This window comes from Herpailurus yagouaroundi, unplaced genomic scaffold, assembly GCF_014898765.1.
Source record: "Herpailurus yagouaroundi ecotype Mexico unplaced genomic scaffold, PumYag 215, whole genome shotgun sequence".
In the NCBI taxonomy this organism is placed as follows: Eukaryota; Metazoa; Chordata; class Mammalia; order Carnivora; family Felidae; genus Herpailurus; species Herpailurus yagouaroundi.
The window spans coordinates 10,948,103-10,965,766 of record NW_024412446.1 but is presented as its reverse complement, the minus strand read 5'-3'; the positions used below and the strand labels follow the sequence as shown (position 1 = coordinate 10,965,766).

The window sequence follows — 17,664 nt, the reverse complement described above, 5'->3', positions numbered from 1 at the left end:
CAGTGGTGACTTCACATCCAATATGGGGATCTCCACTTAATTGCATTCACCATATAAGCACTAAAGAATGAGAGAAAATGGAGACCTCACTTTCAGGACCTGTGATCTGAACTTGAAATCTTCATGTCTAACCTACAGGACTTTCTCCAAACATACCCATCATCAGGCCAATATCATTCATTAACTTAATTTCTTACAATCATAATGCCCTAAAATCACAGCGATTCAGATTTATAATATAATAAAGGATGTACTTGAATACTTTTGAAACAACTCGTGACCAAAATAAGGAAATACTGGTTGCGCTATTGTATGTGTCCAAGAATAAGCTTCAGGGAAAGATAACTTTCCCCCACCATCACTGTGACCTTGGTGACTTGGATTCCTACCAACAGTGTTTTTGACACTGGGAATCCCCATATCTGTGAAGTCCCCATGCTGAGATAATAGAACCCGGGACTGGAAAGGAAGGGTTTGACAGGCTGGAGTCCTTAGGTAGACCTACTATAACATTTTACCAGGCATCCGAGACCCCCATCCCTCTTAACATCTTAAATTATGAAAATTGTTACTTTCATGAAGATTTAATTTTTATCTTTCGGGAAAGTTTTTCCAAGTCAATTTCATCTTTGCAATACCAATGCTTACCATTTGGCACAACACCTGGCACCATTAATATGTGCTAAACCCCAATGCCATGGTTGCACTCATAAAGTTAGGGACCAGGAAAGAATGATCTTATGGACAGTTCATAGTCTCTTAGCTGAATGATTGAAACCCCCTCCTAGATGTTCCTCAGTCCCTAATCTCTCCCCATTCCATCTATTCTGCACACCACAATCATATTAACCTTCATTGAATATGACTACCACCCTATTAGAAATCTCCAGGGGCCTTATACTGCCTGCAGAATAAAGTTCAAACTTAACTTATTGTAGCATTCAGGACCACCTTCACCAGTTCATAACAAATATGGTTTGCAGCCCACACTGTTCTATATTGCTCCCAAGATCAACTCAGGCCAATATTTTCATAACTTACTGATTATTGTTGAAGTTTACCAAAAAGGACTTGGAGAGCTAAGTCACCAAGAGTTTTGACAAATACATGTATAATAAGGTACACCCTAACCAATTAGACGCCATAAGAAAATAAAAAGCTACCATGGGGTACTATTTTTTATTCTTGCCTATTTCCCTTTAGGTATCTGGCTGCATGCTTAATGACATAGGTTGTGTTTACTGTAGATAATATCTTCTCCAGTAGAAGTCAATTTCTGATGGCCAGCTCCCTTGATCCCCATTTGTCTTACAGTAAGCTTATATACTATCTTCTGACAATAAAAGTTAGTACAGCAAAGTGGTAAACATTGGCTCTACAGTTAGATAGATAGACTGCAGCAAGTTCAAATCTTAGCTCTGCTGCTTGTAAGCTGTGTGACCCTGGGAAATTACTTAACCTTTCAAAGCAGATATAAACTACCTTATTGTGTTGTCAGGAAGTTTAAATACGGTAACGTATGTTAAAGCATTGTTTGTGATATTTAAGTGAGATATTCATATAAGTATATAAAGGGTGAATGCCTAGTACATGGTTTTATTTGTTTGTTTGTTTGTTGTTGTTGTTGTTGCTGTTGTTTTAGTAGGCTCCACGCCCAACATGGGGCTTGAATGTGATGACTCTGAGATTAAGAGTCACACGCTCTAGTGACTGAGCCAACCAGGTGCCCCTAGGATATATAGTATGTTGTCAATAAATGTTAACCACTGTGGCAGTAGTCCTTATTAAAATTAAAGCTGAGCAGCAGTAGTTAATGCAAATTCACTCACAAGAACTTAAGGGGTCACCCATGGCCTGCTCTGTGAAACTAGATGGGATCCTGTGTTTCAACCATCCTTTTTAAGAACATTTTGGGTTTAATGTAGAATCACCTACTTGCTGGGATTCATGTGCAGGGATGATTTCAGTCTACCTTTGAAACCATGCTTACCAGCTACTTAAACTTAGAGTAAAACTTTACCAGCTAACTTAAAATACATAAGTTTGTACTATCTCATATGCTCTCCTAATTCATTGACAGACGTGCGTCTTCCACTGCTTAAATATTCACCAATATTTTTAGTTCCAGCTTTTAACTTAAATTATGTTACTCTTCCATATTTATATTTTGTCTGTGAATGTCTTTGTAACAACACAGTTTACACATTTGTCATAATTATACCTTCTGAGATGCATCAATACACCCTCACACCATAGTTTTGTCAAATGTTGCCCTACTATGCTGTTTGAGGATTAATTCAAAATTTTGAATATTAAAAAATATCATTCCCACAAGCATTACTTTCTCATATGATTTACTCTCTTAGCCTACATTCTTAAAAATAAATCCATCCACGTGCACATATGGATAGTTTTAAAGTTCTGTCCTATACTGCCCATTTGCCATGAAACTATAACTGTTTACCCATCGTCCCACCAATAATGTTTCACTATTGTTATTCATTTTACTAGCTTGGTAAATATGTAATAACATAGTATAATTGTGGGTATGGATTATTATTCTTCTGTAAGTATTGAAATCTGAGAATTATTTAATAAAAGGCAATAAACGCTTGGGAATAAATCTAGCAAAGATGTGAAAGACTTCTACTCTGAAGACTACCACACCTTATTATTTGTTTGAAGTAAATAGGTGTCTCTTAGCCCTCTGTATGCCTTCTTTGGAAAATGTCATCATGTCCTCTGCCCACTTTTTAACTGGATTATTTGTTTTTGGATATTAAGTTTTAAACTTCTTTATATATTTTGATACTAAGCCTTTATCAGGTATGTCATTTACAAACATCTTCTCCCATTCATATATTGTTTCCTTCACTGTGTGGAAGCTTTTTATTTATGTATTGAATATTTTTGATATTCAAATATTGAATATTGAACTTATTTTTTTAAGTTTATTGATTTACGTTGAGAGAGACAGAGACAGCATGAGCAGGGGAGGGCCAGAGTGAGGGAGAGAGAGAGAATCCCAAGCAGGCTCCACACTGTCAGCACAGAGCCTGATGCGGGGCTCAAACTCACAAAATCGTGAGATCATGACCCGAGCCGAAACTGAGAGTCAGACACTTGACGGACTGAGCCACCCAGGTGCCCCAGAAGCTTTTTATTTTGATGAAGTCCCAATAGTTTATTTTGTTTTTGTTTCCCTTGCGTCAGGAGACATATCTAGAAAAAAAGTTACCATGGTCAATGTCAAAGAGGTTACTGCCTGCATTTTCTTCTAGAATTTGATGGTTTCCTGTCTCCCATTTAGGTCTAATGAACATAGGGCAGAAATAAAAGAGAGGCAAACCAAAAAACAGACTCTTAACTATAGAGAACAAACTGATGGTTGCTGGAGGGGAGGTGGGCAGGGGGATGGGTTAAATAGGTGATGGGTATTAAGGAAGGCACTTGTGATAACCACTGGGTGTTGTGTGTAAGTGATGAATCACTAAATTCTACACTTGAAACAAATATTACACTGTATGTCAACTAACAGGAATTTAAATAAAATTTGGAGAAAGAAAAAAATAATAGTTAAAAGAATAATAAATAAAAATAAAGTGAGCCAAAAAAAAAAAAAAAAAGGAGAAACACAGCATGTTTAAGATTCAGTTGGAGGGGTGCCTGGGTGGCTCAGTCGGCTGAGCGTCCGACTTCGGCTCAGGTCATGATCTCGCAGTCTGCGAGTTTGAGTCCCGTGTAGGGCTCTGTGCTGAGAGCTCAGAGCCTGGAGCCTGCTTCAAATTCTGTCTCCCTCTCTCTCTGCCCCTCCCCCACTCGTGCTCTGTCTCTCTCTCCGTGTCAAAAATAAATAAAAACATTTAAAAAAAACTTTTTTTTTAAAGATTTAGTTGGATATCCACACTTGTGGGAAAAAATATATCTTGACTTCTACCTCACCAGATATTATAATCCATTCTAGATTACTAACAGATCTAAATGATAAAGTCAAAACAACAAATCACTTCGCATAAAGTATAGATGCCCAGGAAGTATGTGTAGCTGCACTATTCACATTAGCCAGAAATAGAGACTACTAGAACTCAGCAAGGTAGAATGGATTTCTTTCAGTGGCATAGTCACACAACAGAGCATTATACAGCAATGAGCAATCTACAACCACGTGCAGCAATATGGATGAACGTCACATACAATGCTGAGTAAAAGAAACGGACACAAAAGAGTACAACTACGTGCTTTCACTTACATAAAGTACAAATACGGGCAAAACTAAATTATGCTATTAGGAGTGGTTACTCTTTGCAGAAACAGTGACTGCAAGAGAGCATGAGGCGTGCGAAGTGCTGACAATGTGTTTTTTTATGCAAGTTCTGGTTTTTCATATTTTGTCAGTTTGTCAAAGTTCCTACAGAAATTTTCAAATATTGGTAAATAAGACTCATTTCCCAAGACCCTTCCTAACAGATACAAACATTGGAGCAATTATCCAGGTTCATCTCAACAAGCCGTCATGGGATCGCCTCCCCAAGGCCTCTCCAAAACAGATAGGTAGGCTTGGTGCTCTCCCAGTACACCCCCTTCCTTCATGAACCTGGGACACAGGCTTCAATTCCCAGATGCCGAATCGTCATCGGGGCGTCCACGGCCTTCCATGCTGTCTCCTCTTTTACAGGGACTGAAGGTCCAGGCACCAATATCCTCCTTCCCACTTTAGCCAACAGGACAAATTGCCAAGTCCTACTCAGAAAGCAATGTTTTAGGGTCCTTTATGTCTTGATCAAATTGATATCCTATGTGAGAGGAAACGAGACAGCAGAACCAGAAAATTCTGAGAGCAGCACAGGACAGTGGGTAAGGTCTGCATGTCACAGGTTCATGTTCTCTGTTTTTCCCTCCTTTCTTATCTTCCCTCTTCTCTATTTTCCTCTCACAAACAGACTCACAAACTTTGACAGAATCTTCATAGAATCAAACCTCTTGGTGTTTAAAGGTAACTAATAACCCCTCCAATCTTTTCAGTGCTCTCCAGTTTTCAAAGGGCTGTCACAAGCTCTGTTGCATGTCATTCCCGAGCCTGCAAGGAAGGCTTCACGGGTGGGACGGAGAGGCTCGGGGAGGTTGCATGCCCTCCTCAAGGCCCTGCAGCTGGGGAGCAACAGAAGAGGTACCAAAGGCCAGTTTTCCAACATCAAGGAGGGACTACTTTTCCATACCACCCCTACACCCTCCCTCTCCCTGCAGAGCTATCCTGGAAAGGGGTTTCTGTCTCTGAGGCCAGCTGACCATACAAGTGTTCAGAACCCACAGACTCAGAACAGCATTTCTGTACAATCAGAATCACCAGGCGATTGCTAAAAAGGACTTGGTTCTCAAACCAGAACCAGTCTTTCCAGGAAGGGGACCAGAAAAGCAGCCGTTTGTTTTAAAGTATCACAGGAGATTCCGATGCAGACTAAAGTGTCCGGGGGAACTTTCCTTCAGCGCTAGAAAGCAAAGATAGTATTCCCTCTGGGTGTCCTCTGCCTTTCCCCTGCGCTCCTCCCTGCTTCCTTCCTTCCCCCCTGTGGGGCAGATATCCCAGAGGGCCCCGAATCCAGGCAAATAGGCTGTGGAGGGACGTTGTTTCTGATGAGGTCTAAGGAGATGGAAGGCCTTTGTCTCCATGACAGAAACAGAGGGGGTAGTGGTGTGCTCAGGGTTGGGGTCACTCAGGGAGTTACCACTGTGCTCTTTTTCATTTTAGGCCATTTGGGGGTTCTTGGAGTGATCTCTGGAATGAGCCCATCAGTTCCCCATTATCGGTCAACCGTTTTTCTAACAGGAAAGCAGTCTTTCTTTTGCTAGCCTCAAGTTTCCAGGCTTTCTACCTTCTCCCACTTCTAGGCTAACAAAGCAAACATGTGACTTGAACTCCTGGTCAAAGCCTCGTCCCTGCCACCAAATCACTCCATGACCTTGGGCAGATCTTTTCAGCGAAAACTCTCCCTTAATTACTAGGAGAACAAACTATCTCATTCATGGTATTGAACCATAGGTGAATTATATGGTAATAAAACCACAGATATGGGAAGTTGTATATACGGAAAGTCTCCAGAGCCTGTGCTAAGAGTACTTAAATTTTCACGCAAATGCCGAAGGACCACCATATGATTACTCTATGGTTTGGAATCTTAGAGTTAAAAGAGATCTTAACCTTCACCTACTTCCACAAAAGCTGAATCAGCTCTGAAACAACCACTCCGCCTGCATGATAATGTCTGAATGCCTTCTGTGATAGGGAATCCACTCCCCCTTCCCCCCCCCCCAACCCCCGCACCCCACCCCTCTTCACTGGCAGAGCACTAGCTTCTCTGGGAGATAGCCTGGCTCTTCTCTTTGTCTCTGGTTTACTCCCTAGCTGCTGACTTGGACAAATAACACCCCGTGTATGGGAAGCCCAAGACGATATATTCTGTCACTCGTTTCTCCCCCATGTAGACAGCACCGAGGGGCTGGCCACTAACAAGTCTGCCTGTGAGTCACTCTCTGCAGACATAGGCGGGCTGAGACTGCTCTGTTTGAGGTGGGGGGAGAGCCAGGCCCAGGATGGGGAAGAGACTAGGGCCCCTGATGCCTCTTTGTCCTGAGAGCAGGGTTTCCTACTGGAGGAGGTAGGAGATAGGAGTTTGAGAAAATTGTTCAGAATAGAGCTCCCTTTACAATCGCTTCCAGTTAGGCTGAAGAAGTGCTTCCATGTACAGCATTTCATCTCTTTCTCCAAACCTCCATTCGGGTGGGCGTTATTCGTCTTCTTCCAAGTGTGGCAAACTGCTTGGGACGTGGGCTTTGGAGACAGAAGAAGGGGGCTCGCATTTCCACTTGATCAGTTCCTGGTTGTAACTTGGTAAACTCATTAATCTAAGTCTTAGCCACCTTATCAAGAAATTGGAATATTAGAGTCAATTTGTGATTTTGTGTGAACTAAATACAAAATTTTACAACACGTTTTCTAGCCAGTGCTCAGTAGGAGGTAGTTGTTGGCTCATACGTGTTAAGCTAGCCCTTGGACCCAAACTTCTGACTCAAAATATCCTCCCACTGTACCACCCACACTGGATATGTGGGGATCGGATTTTGTGAAGATAACAAATCTGTTCATTTGCTAAATGCTGGGCCTTCTCCCTTACCCTTCAACTGGAGCTCCAAACTATTTTAATCCCCTGGGTTACTCCCTGTCCGCACATCTGCATGTGTTTGTTTAGCTGCTACTTTGAATTCATCGTATTCCAGATTGAAATTCCAGAACAGGCCCACTTACCCTGGCACGCTGGTTGATTTTTCCAACAACTGCATTTTATCTGTAGTGTTGCTGAAAAGCTCTTGGTGCCGATCACTGTACTTCATTAATTCATTTCAAATGCATGGCATGCCTAATACTCCATACAGTTCAGTTCCACCTTCATACGTTGAGCCTGTGCTGTGTCTGGTGCCATGCAAGGCCCTGGGATACAATGATGAAAATGTCCCTGTTCTTGAGGCACTCACGGTCTTGTGGGAAACGGACATTTAAGCAAAATGTAGGACAGAGCAACTATAAAAGCACAAAGACCAGAAAGTAATAATGTTTCCTACATGTCTCATGTCTTGTCGTGCCTCTATTCCTCCTTTAACTGATTTCTTTTCCATTAAATGAATAGTGTCTAATGTAGAATTTTAATTTCTGTAATGATTTTGAAGCCATATTCTTTGAGAGTTGGATTTTTTTTTAGTGGCTGCTCTAGGGTCTCCTATATACACCTTAACATATGAGAAGCAGCTTCAGATCTGTACTAGCTTAATTCCAGTGACCTATAGAAACAATTCTTGTGGAGATCTATTCCCTTTCCCCTCTTTTTTGTAGTATTATTGTTATAGATATAACATCTATTAATGTTAGGTGTTATATCTATATATAGATTATAGACATAACATCTATTAATGTTAGATGCTATATCTATATATATAGAGAGAGAGATGTAACCCAGTATATATATAAGCATATATATATACACATATTTATATAAGCATATAACCCAACAATATATTGTCATAATTATGACTTTACCTTTCTATAGTCGTTTCCTTAGTCAACACAGCTTTGACCCCACTGACATCCCTTGTCCTGTTATTGACAATATGTTGTATATCTATGCACTATAAGCTTGACAATATACCATTACCTATTATTTCATATACTTGGTTCATAAATCAGTTAAGGCAAGAAAGGAGAAAATAAGCACTTAAGCTGTATTGTATATTTACCTAACTGCCTTTACCGCTATTCTTTGTTTCTTGTGTGTGTGCAAATTACCAACTGGGGTCATTTACTTTCAGTTCAAAAACCTCCTTCAGTATTTTTTGTAAGTAAGGCAGGACTGGTAAGAACAAATTCTCTCAGTTTTGTTGACCTGAGAAATATTTTATACTGTCTTCGTTTTGAAAAGGAGCTTCACTGGACATGGGATTCTTGTTTTATGGGATTTGGGGGTTTTATTGTTTTGTTTTAACTTTAAATATATTATCCCAGTGCCTTCTGGCCCCCATTGTTTCTGCTAGGTCAACTGTTAATGTCATCAGGGTTTCTGTATAAATACATATTTGTTTCTTTCAGCTTTCAGGATTTCTCCTTGTCTTCACCTTTCAGATTTTTTATGGTGGTGAGTCTGTTTGTGGGTCTCTGTTTATCCTACTCAGAATCTGTTGAGCTTCTAGATGTGTAAGTATTTTTCAATAAATTTGGGAAGTTTTCACTAATTATGTCTGCAAACATTTTTCTGCTCCTCTCTTTTGCTCTCTCTCCTCTTTCCAGTACTCCCGCCACATATATGTTGGTGTGCTTAATGGTGTTCCACATTTCCCTGAGGCTCTCTTCATTTTTCTTCATTTTCTCTCTTTTTTCGGCTTGCATCAATCTATCTATAGGATTAGTAATCCTTCTGCCATTCGAACTCACTGTTGAGCCCCTCCAGGGACTTTTTTGTTTTAATTATGACACTTTTCAACTCCACAATTTCCCTGTGATTATGTTTTAAAATTCCTTCCTCCTATTGATAGTCTTGATTTGATAGGCATTGTCATAATACCTTCTTTTACTCCTTTATTGTTTTTAATTTTTTAATCAGTATTTATTTTTGAGAGAGAGAGAGAGAGAGAGAGAGAGAGAGAGAGAGAGCATGAGCAGGGGAGGGGCAGAGAAAGAGGGAGACACAGAATCCGAAGCAGGCTCCAGGGTCTGAGCTGTCAGCACAGAGCCCAACGTGGGGCTGGAACTCAGGAACGGTGTGATCATGACTTGAGACGAAGTTGGACACTTAACTGACTGAGCCACCCAGACGCCCCTTCTTTTACTTCTTTAAACATGTTTTCCTTTAGTTCTATGGACATGTTTTTTTTTTTTTTTTGAAGTTGCCTTTTAATTTTTTTAAGTTTTATTTTAATTCCATTTAGTAAACATACAGTGTATTATTAGTTTCAGGTATACAATATAGTGATTCAACATTTCCATACCACCCCTGGTGCTCACCACAAGTGCATTCCTTAATCCCCATCACCTGTTTCAACCATCGCCCCATCTACCTCCCCTTTGCTTATCAGCAGTTCTCTATAATTAAGGGTCTGTCTTCTAATTTGTCTCTTTCTCTCTCTCTTCTTTTCCTGTTGCTCATTTGTCTGGTTTCTTAATTTCCACATATGAGTGAAATCGTATAGTATTTGTCTTTCTCTGACTGACTTATTTCACTTAGCATAATATTCTCTAGCTCCATCCACGTTGTTGCAAATGGCAAGATTTCATTCTTTTTTATGGAGGAATAATATTCCATTGCGCATATATATATATATATATATATATATATATATCTATTTTTTTTTTTTTTTTTTTTTTTTTTTTTTTTTTATTTTTTTTTGTTAGAGAGATAGACAGTGCATGAACGGGGGAGGGGCAGAGAGAGAGGGAGACACAGAATCGGAAACAGGCTCCAGGCTCCGAGCCATCAGCCCAGAGCCTGACGCGGGGCTCGAACTCACGGACCGCGAGATCGTGACCTGGCTGAAGTCGGACGCTTAACCGACTGCGCCACCCAGGCGCCCCTACCACATCTTCTTTAACTATTCATCAGTCAATGACACTATTCATCTTTCATTCTAGCCTTAATACACTCTTTTATTTTTAGAGTCCTGGATATTTCACAGAGCAAGTGTCTCCTCACTCTGTTTTTTCTACATTTTCTTAGCTTATTTTCATGCTTATTTGTAGATGACATTTAGATTATCTTTTATTTCTTAAAAACCGTGTTAGAATTTTATGTTTCAATACATTAAATTTAGATTAATTCAAGGGAATATGCACCAGTGCCACAAATTTATCTTTCTGCTTGGTACCATGGTATATCTATTCTTAAATGTACACATCATGCCTCACTGGAGATGGTGAAGGTCCAGTCTGATTCCTGTTAACATCTCAATGCATAGATCTGTTTGGTGATAGTGTGGATGCAATTGTTTCACCTCAGCTTCTATCCTACTTCTGATGATTGTCTACATGTAATGACAATAGGCAATGTTTCTTGACTGCTCACTGCAGACAAGCGCACTGTGTTAAGCACATTGTGACTTAATTTTCACATGAAGAAATGGGCTATTAAAGAGCACGAATGATTTACCAGACAGCTGACTGGTGGTAGCACTCGGGCTGGAATTCAAGTGTTCTGACAATGCAATCTTACTAACTACATGATATGACTACATGAGTGCCATTAGTTTCGGGTCCACATATTGTGTGATTGTCCAGTCCAATGTAAACCCTTTTTATTCCTAATGGCCTATCCATTGATTGTCTTAGATTTCCCAGATAAATTCTCATTTCAGCAAATAATTATTTTTCTTTCTATTTTCCAATACTCTTACTTACTCTTTTTTGTTCTCTTGTGTAATACCATTTTTATAATGTATATAAAATATCATTGAAACACCTATGCAATATGTACTACATATCATCTTTAAGCACTGCAAGAGTATTTAAGACAATAGGATTTCATATATGACATAGACATAATTCCTAGAACATTGAGTATGCCAAATTAGCAGTTGCTGGAATGATTAAGGTTCACAAACATTTTCCATGTTCTGTTTCTGTGTCTGTCATTTCTTTCTTGTTTAAAAAAAGTATAAAATTGAGTCTATTTTAATGATATTTTTATAAAATTAAGATAATTTTAATGCTAAGAAAATAATTTATTTTGCTCATCTGAATGTACTTATTCAATAGAGGACACTTAGCAGACATTTGGTGGTACTGATATTGTAGACAGTTGGGGAAATGGATGGAGGCAACCAGACTAGAATCTCTGACTTCCTACTCCTGGGGATTTCAGAGAGTCCTGAGCAGCAGCAAGTCCTGTTCTGGATGTTCCTATCCATGTACCTGGTCACAGTTGTGGGAAATGTACTCATCATCCTGGCCATCAGCTTTGACCCCCGCTTGCACACTCCCATGTACTTCTTCCTGGCCAACCTCTCCTTCACCGACCTTTTCTTTGTCACCAACACAATCCCCAAGATGTTGGTGAACCTTCAGTCCCAGAACAAAGCCATCTCCTATGCGGGGTGTCTGACACAGCTCTATTTCTTGGTCTCCTTGGTGACACTGGACAATCTCATCCTGGCTACGATGGCCTATGACCGCTATGTGGCTATCTGCCGCCCCCTCCACTATGTCACAGCCATGAGCCCTGCACTCTGTATTTTGCTCCTCACCTTGTGTTGGTCACTTTCTCTCCTCTATGGCCTCACCCTCACCCTCTTCATGACCAAGGTGACATTCTGTGGTTCCCGGAAGATCCACTACATCTTCTGTGAGATGTATGTTCTCCTGAGGTTGGCCTGTTCCAACACCCAGATCATTCACATAGTGCTGATTACCACAGGCATCTTTATCTTCCTCACCCCCTTTGGGTTCATGATGATATCCTACATTCGTATCGTCAGAACCATCCTCCAAATACCTTCAGCCTCTAGTAAATACAAAGCCTTCTCCACCTGTGCCTCTCATTTGGCTGTAGTCTCTCTTTTCTATGGGACACTTTGTATGGTATATCTGCAGCCTCTCCAATCCTACTCCATGAAGGATTCAGTAGCCACAGTGATGTATGCTGTGGTGACACCCATGATGAACCCTTTCATCTACAGCCTGAGGAACAAGGACATGCATGGGGCTCTGGGAAGACTGCTTCTAGGTAAAGCCTTACAGAAGGTGACATGAGGTAATTTTGGAGACTGAAATGGAGACTGGGAATTTTCTACCACATGCAAGGCATTGTTTCATGGGAGACCCAGGAGTGATTCGGACATAGCTCCAGCTCAGAATGTTTATGTATCCGTGGTGAAGGAAAGGCACGTATGTGTAACTCAAGATCCCCTGATCAAAAAAGCCTTCAAAATAAATAAGGTAACACTAACACTAATACCAGAATTTTGCAAATAAGAACCTTCAACTTATGTGGCCACGGTATCATATTGCCACCATGCTGTGGAATCCATGTAAATGGATTAAACTCACCAACTAAAAGATATACAATGTTCTGAATGGATAAAATAAAATTCCCAACTATATGCTACCTATAAGACATAACACTAGAAGTTGAAAGGTTGTCATAAAAATCCACATCTATAGTTAATAGTTTAATAATTATGCTTAACAGAATGTGCTCCTAAGAATTGGACAATGCTTTGCTTAATAAATTGGATACACAAAATGTCGGGCATCTATAATAACAGAGGTCAGACATGGGGCCGAACAGCTGGGAGCATTTGTGGTCCTGGGCTTACATTCCCACCCAAAAGCAACCTCCTGTGCTTGGTAGCACTTTGTCCTTTCAGACACGGCACAAACTCTCCAGTTCGTCAGCATGTATCATTGCCTTCTTGGCACTGCTTTCCTCAGAAGAAAGGAATATTTTCTGGATTCACTGAAGATACCAAAAATGGGAAAATAATTGTATTTTGGGGGGAAAAACACGAGTGTTTCTTTCTGGAATATACTGTATCCCAACACGTTTAATTAGCAAGCAAAGAGCACCTGTGTCAAACCTATTTTACATTAAATGAATCTTACAATGATCAGTGTAGAAAAAAAGTTATGATATGAAAAGTTTAAGAAGCAAAAAGAAGACTGAAGTTTTTCATTCATTTTTCAATATGATTATAAAATCAACAATGATATTGTGCAATGCTGTTGTATTCAATGAAATAATTGGGCTTCACACTTTTTAGAGATTTTGAGTAGTAAATGATGGTCTTTGGGATTTAGCAAAAATTATGTGCTTCAAACAGAAAGCAGCATTCGTGCTTTGCCACATGAGAATATAAACATTAATAATACCACTGAATTCACTATATTTATTTGTGATGTTGATAAAAGGTTTGATCCTTCCAAAGAAACTTTGGAAAAGATTCCCTATTTGACACAATATCAAGAAATTAGTTATATATTTATTAGAGGGGAAAAAAACTTCAAAATTTTAATGTTAGCTGGTCAAAATTAGTAAGTCTACTACAAACTGCACTCTGATAGTATTAGTGATAATATCAAACTTGTTTTTAAAAATTAAACCCAGGGTGTCTGGCTGGCTCAGTTGGTAGAGTATGTGACTCTTGGTCTCAGGGTTGTGAGTTTGAGCCTCACGTTGGGTGTAGAGATTACTTAAAATAAATAAATAAAATTAAAAAAAATAAATCCAAAGTGACAATATTTTCCATGACACCTAACGTGAGTCATTTATTATAATATTTTTCAATGCTAAAATTTCAAAACTAAAAGACTTAATAGAATAGTAATTATATCATAAACTGAATACGTTCCCATGAATTGAACCAGCTGGCCAGTGCTCCACTTTAAAATTTGACTAAATGGGGCGCCTGGGTGGCGCAGTCGGTTAAGCGTCCGACTTCAGCCAGGTCACGATCTAGCGGTCCGTGAGTTCGAGCCCCGCGTCGGGCTCTGGGCGGATGGCTCAGAGCCTGGAGCCTGTTTCCGATTCTGTGTCTCCCTCTCTCTCTCTCTGCCCCTCCCCTGTTCATGCTCTGTCTCTCTCTGTCCCAAAAATAAATAAACGTTGAAAAAAAAATTTTTTTTGACTAAACAATATGGTAGCCTTTGGCACTATGTAGAGGTCAGACATGGGACCAAAAAAGGTTTTGGAAATGTTTAAAGAAAATGAGTTACTCATGTTACACAACAATTTTTTAAAAACCTCTCCTATCACTTGTGAAGATTGGATTCAATACATGGGGTTATCTTGATATGCAAATCATGTCTGGATACATTGTGAATACTTCTCTGCAAATACAGTCACAAATAATTGCACAAATATATTATTCAACTGACTGATTCCTTTTGAAAAAACTGTACTTTGAAAACATAATTTGGCAAAGAATAATGCAAACTACTCATCATAGTTAAAATACATTACAGGAATGAAAATAATGACCACTCTACATATACAAAATTAAGGAGCTGAATGATGAGTTCTTGTAAAATGTTCATTTATTCCCAATTTTATGACAATAAAATAACATTATATGTTATATGAACATATTAGTTTACCTTTCCCAATTAATACACTAAATGAAGAGCAAAAATTCAAGTTAATGGAACACTGTGCAATATAATACTGAAAAATATTATGACAACATTGGAATATTAGAATTCTACTTATGCCTCCAGAAAAGTGATCCTAATTATATAAATGTTTGTGCAAAGATTTGATCCATATTCAAAGTGCATGTGGTTGTGAACAGATCTTGTATTATTAAACAGGAAAAAAAAATCTAAATATCACTCCCAGTTAATGGACCCAATCCTAAATTCTCTACTAAACAATTCAAGATAAAACAAAGGACTTCACACTGACATCTTGGTCAGAAGAAAAGATGCCAGGTTTTGCTTCCAAATCAAAGGAGTTACAAAATACAATAATGTATTTAATAATTAAGTATTTCTATTTTCATTTATAATCTATTCAATATCAAAGTTAAAATATCATCTCCAGTGGCATATATTTTTGAGCTATGATAGAGGCATATTCCATATATTAATAAAATAAAAAATCTTTGATCATATTTCTGCAGTTGATTATTTATTTATTTATTTATTTAGAGAGAGTGTGTGTGTGCACATGTGAGAGGGTAAGAGAGAGAGAGAGGGAGAGAGAGAGAATCCCAAGCAGGCTCTCCATTGTCAGCACGGAGCCTGAGGCAGGGCCCAAACTCACAAACCATGAGATCATGACCTGAGCGAAAATCAAGACTCGGATGCTTAACCAACTGAGCCACCCAAGCATCCTTGAGGTAAGCGTCTGGCTTACTTAACACTCATGTACATTGCCTGCTTGGCCACTGGAATATGGGCTTACAATTCTTGTTCTATACTTTATGATTATATCACAATTCAATCAGAAAAATGAAGATATGAAAGAAATATGTGAAAGCATGATCTACTGACAAATGACTAGAACTGGACAGAATGCACCACTACAATGGAGGGAGTACAGTTTGGCAGTTTCAAGATGCAGTATAATGTAGTCATGAGGATCTTGGGTTACACACCAAACTGCCTGGGTTCCAATCTTAACTTCTTATGTGATGTTGGGCAGTAAATTAACCTTTCTATCATTTTACCTATAGAGTGAGGATGACCATAGGACCAGCATCATAGAGGTGGTAGACTAATAGATTGGAAAAGTGCCCGACACATTCAAAAGCACTCAACAAGCATTTGCTACTTATTCTCTTTTGTAAAGAACAATTTTTCTGATCTGGCTCAAAAAATAAAATTAAAATCAAAGGATAGAATGAGGTGAGCATATGGATGGAGAGAAGGAAATAAGAAGTGCTTTTATTCATAGTGGAGAGTGAGGTGTATAGAGAAGTTGGGAACTCCAGGATTCTCTGTGTTCTGTGAGAAAGGTTGGATTTTATTCTTTCTTCACTTGAGTGCATCACTGAGGATTTTTGAGCAGGAAGAAAAGCAATGATGACAGTGATGTTGGAAGAAGACAATTTCTGAATTGAAATGAGTAATAGATGTTTTGCACAAAGGTATATAAGTCTTATTTTCAAACTTCAATTCCACCTGGCAAAAGGGAAATATGGATTCACATCAAACTGGTTTCCTGCCCCCAACTCTACCTGAAAGCAGCTAAGTAGTTACCACATTTTCATATTTGCCTTTAGCATAGGGTTTTTATCTGAACAGAAAATTTGATAGCTTTAAAATTAATGAAGAAAAAACACTGATTTAGAGTCATATTCCATTATCAACATTACTATACCCACTGAATTAAATAATGTAAAAACCCAAATTGTTACCATTTTAGAGAGAAAGATACTTTCTTTTTCCAAAAGACTCTTCCCAGGGCTCCCTTCATGTCTCTGTTCCTCAGACTTTGGATGAAGGGATTCAGCACGGGGGTGACCACAGTGTACATCATGGCCAAGACAGTCTCCTTAACAGCAGAATTATTAGCTGATGGACACAAGTAGAGACCAATAACTGTCCCATAGAAGAGAGACAGCACGGAGAGGTGGGAGCCACAGGTGGAGAAGGCCTTGAGGACGCCCCTGGCAGAAGGGACCCTGAGGATGGAGGACACAATCCGTGCATAAGACATGATGATGAGTAGGAATGGGATGATGAGAACGAGCCCTCCCATGATAAATATCACCAACTCATTGATTCGAGTGCCAGAGCAGGCCAGCTTCAGCAGAGCAGACATATCACAGAAAAAGCGGGGGATTATGTTGTCGGCACAGAAGGACAGCTTGGCCATGAGCAGGGTGTGCAACATGGCATGGGCAGTAGTCAGCACCCAGGACTACCACCAAGGAGAGACAGAGCTTGGGGCTCATGATGGTGGTGTAGTGCAGAGGAAAACAGATGGCCACATAGCGACCATAGGCCATGACAACAATGAGGAAGCTCTCAAGAACTCCAAAAAACAACAATACATCTGGGCCAGGCAGCTGGCATAGGGGAGGGGCGGGACCTGGCTCTGCATGTTCTGCAGCAGTTTGGGCATTGTGACAGAGGAGAAGCAGAGGTCAGAGAAGGATTAATTGCTAAGAAACAAATACATGGGCACGTGGAGGTGGGAGTCCAGGCGAATGAGGACGACGATGAGAAGGTTCCCCAGGACGGTGGTAACATACACAGCCAGGAACAGAGCACAGAACAGATTCCACTGCTCTGGTTCGATGGGCAGGCCCAGAAGGAGGAACTCTGAGATGACAGTTTGGTTCCTCTCTGTCATTCTATTATATTATATTATCCATATATATATCTATATATATATATATATCCATATATAATATATATATATTATCCAAGTATAAGAAATAAATATATTTCCATTGCAAGTGGCTTATTGTCAAATGGTGGATGAGTGAGAATATAGGCACAGGTGGCAGCTGACTCTACTGAAAATACAAGCCTCCAATGGCCTCCAAGTCTCTAAATCGGATAACATATCACATTTAAAACTAATCGTCACTTCTTCCTTCTTAAAACTCTCCCATCTCTTGGCTGTGGTGACACCTCAGTTTCAAATTTCCCCTATCTCCCTTGGAATGCCTTCACAGAGTCCTTAG

General features: G+C 39.6%; 2 protein-coding genes across 2 annotated transcripts; one reads left to right on the top strand and one right to left on the bottom strand.

Moving 5' to 3' along the window:
* The first annotated feature begins 11,299 nt into the window (after nt 1–11,299).
* On the top strand, nt 11,300–12,280 carry LOC121017380 (olfactory receptor 1D5). Its single transcript, XM_040455614.1, has one exon. It carries the CDS (start codon nt 11,339–11,341, stop codon nt 12,278–12,280), a length of 942 nt encoding a protein of 313 aa, XP_040311548.1. The 5' UTR covers nt 11,300–11,338.
* A 4,102-nt stretch (nt 12,281–16,382) lies between these two features.
* Nucleotides 16,383–17,327, bottom strand: LOC121017057 (olfactory receptor-like protein DTMT). Its single transcript, XM_040455098.1, is given in 3 exon segments — nt 16,383–16,890; nt 16,892–17,021; nt 17,024–17,327. Coding segments are annotated over 3 exon segments (942 nt in total).
* Nucleotides 17,328–17,664: the final 337 nt, after the last annotated feature.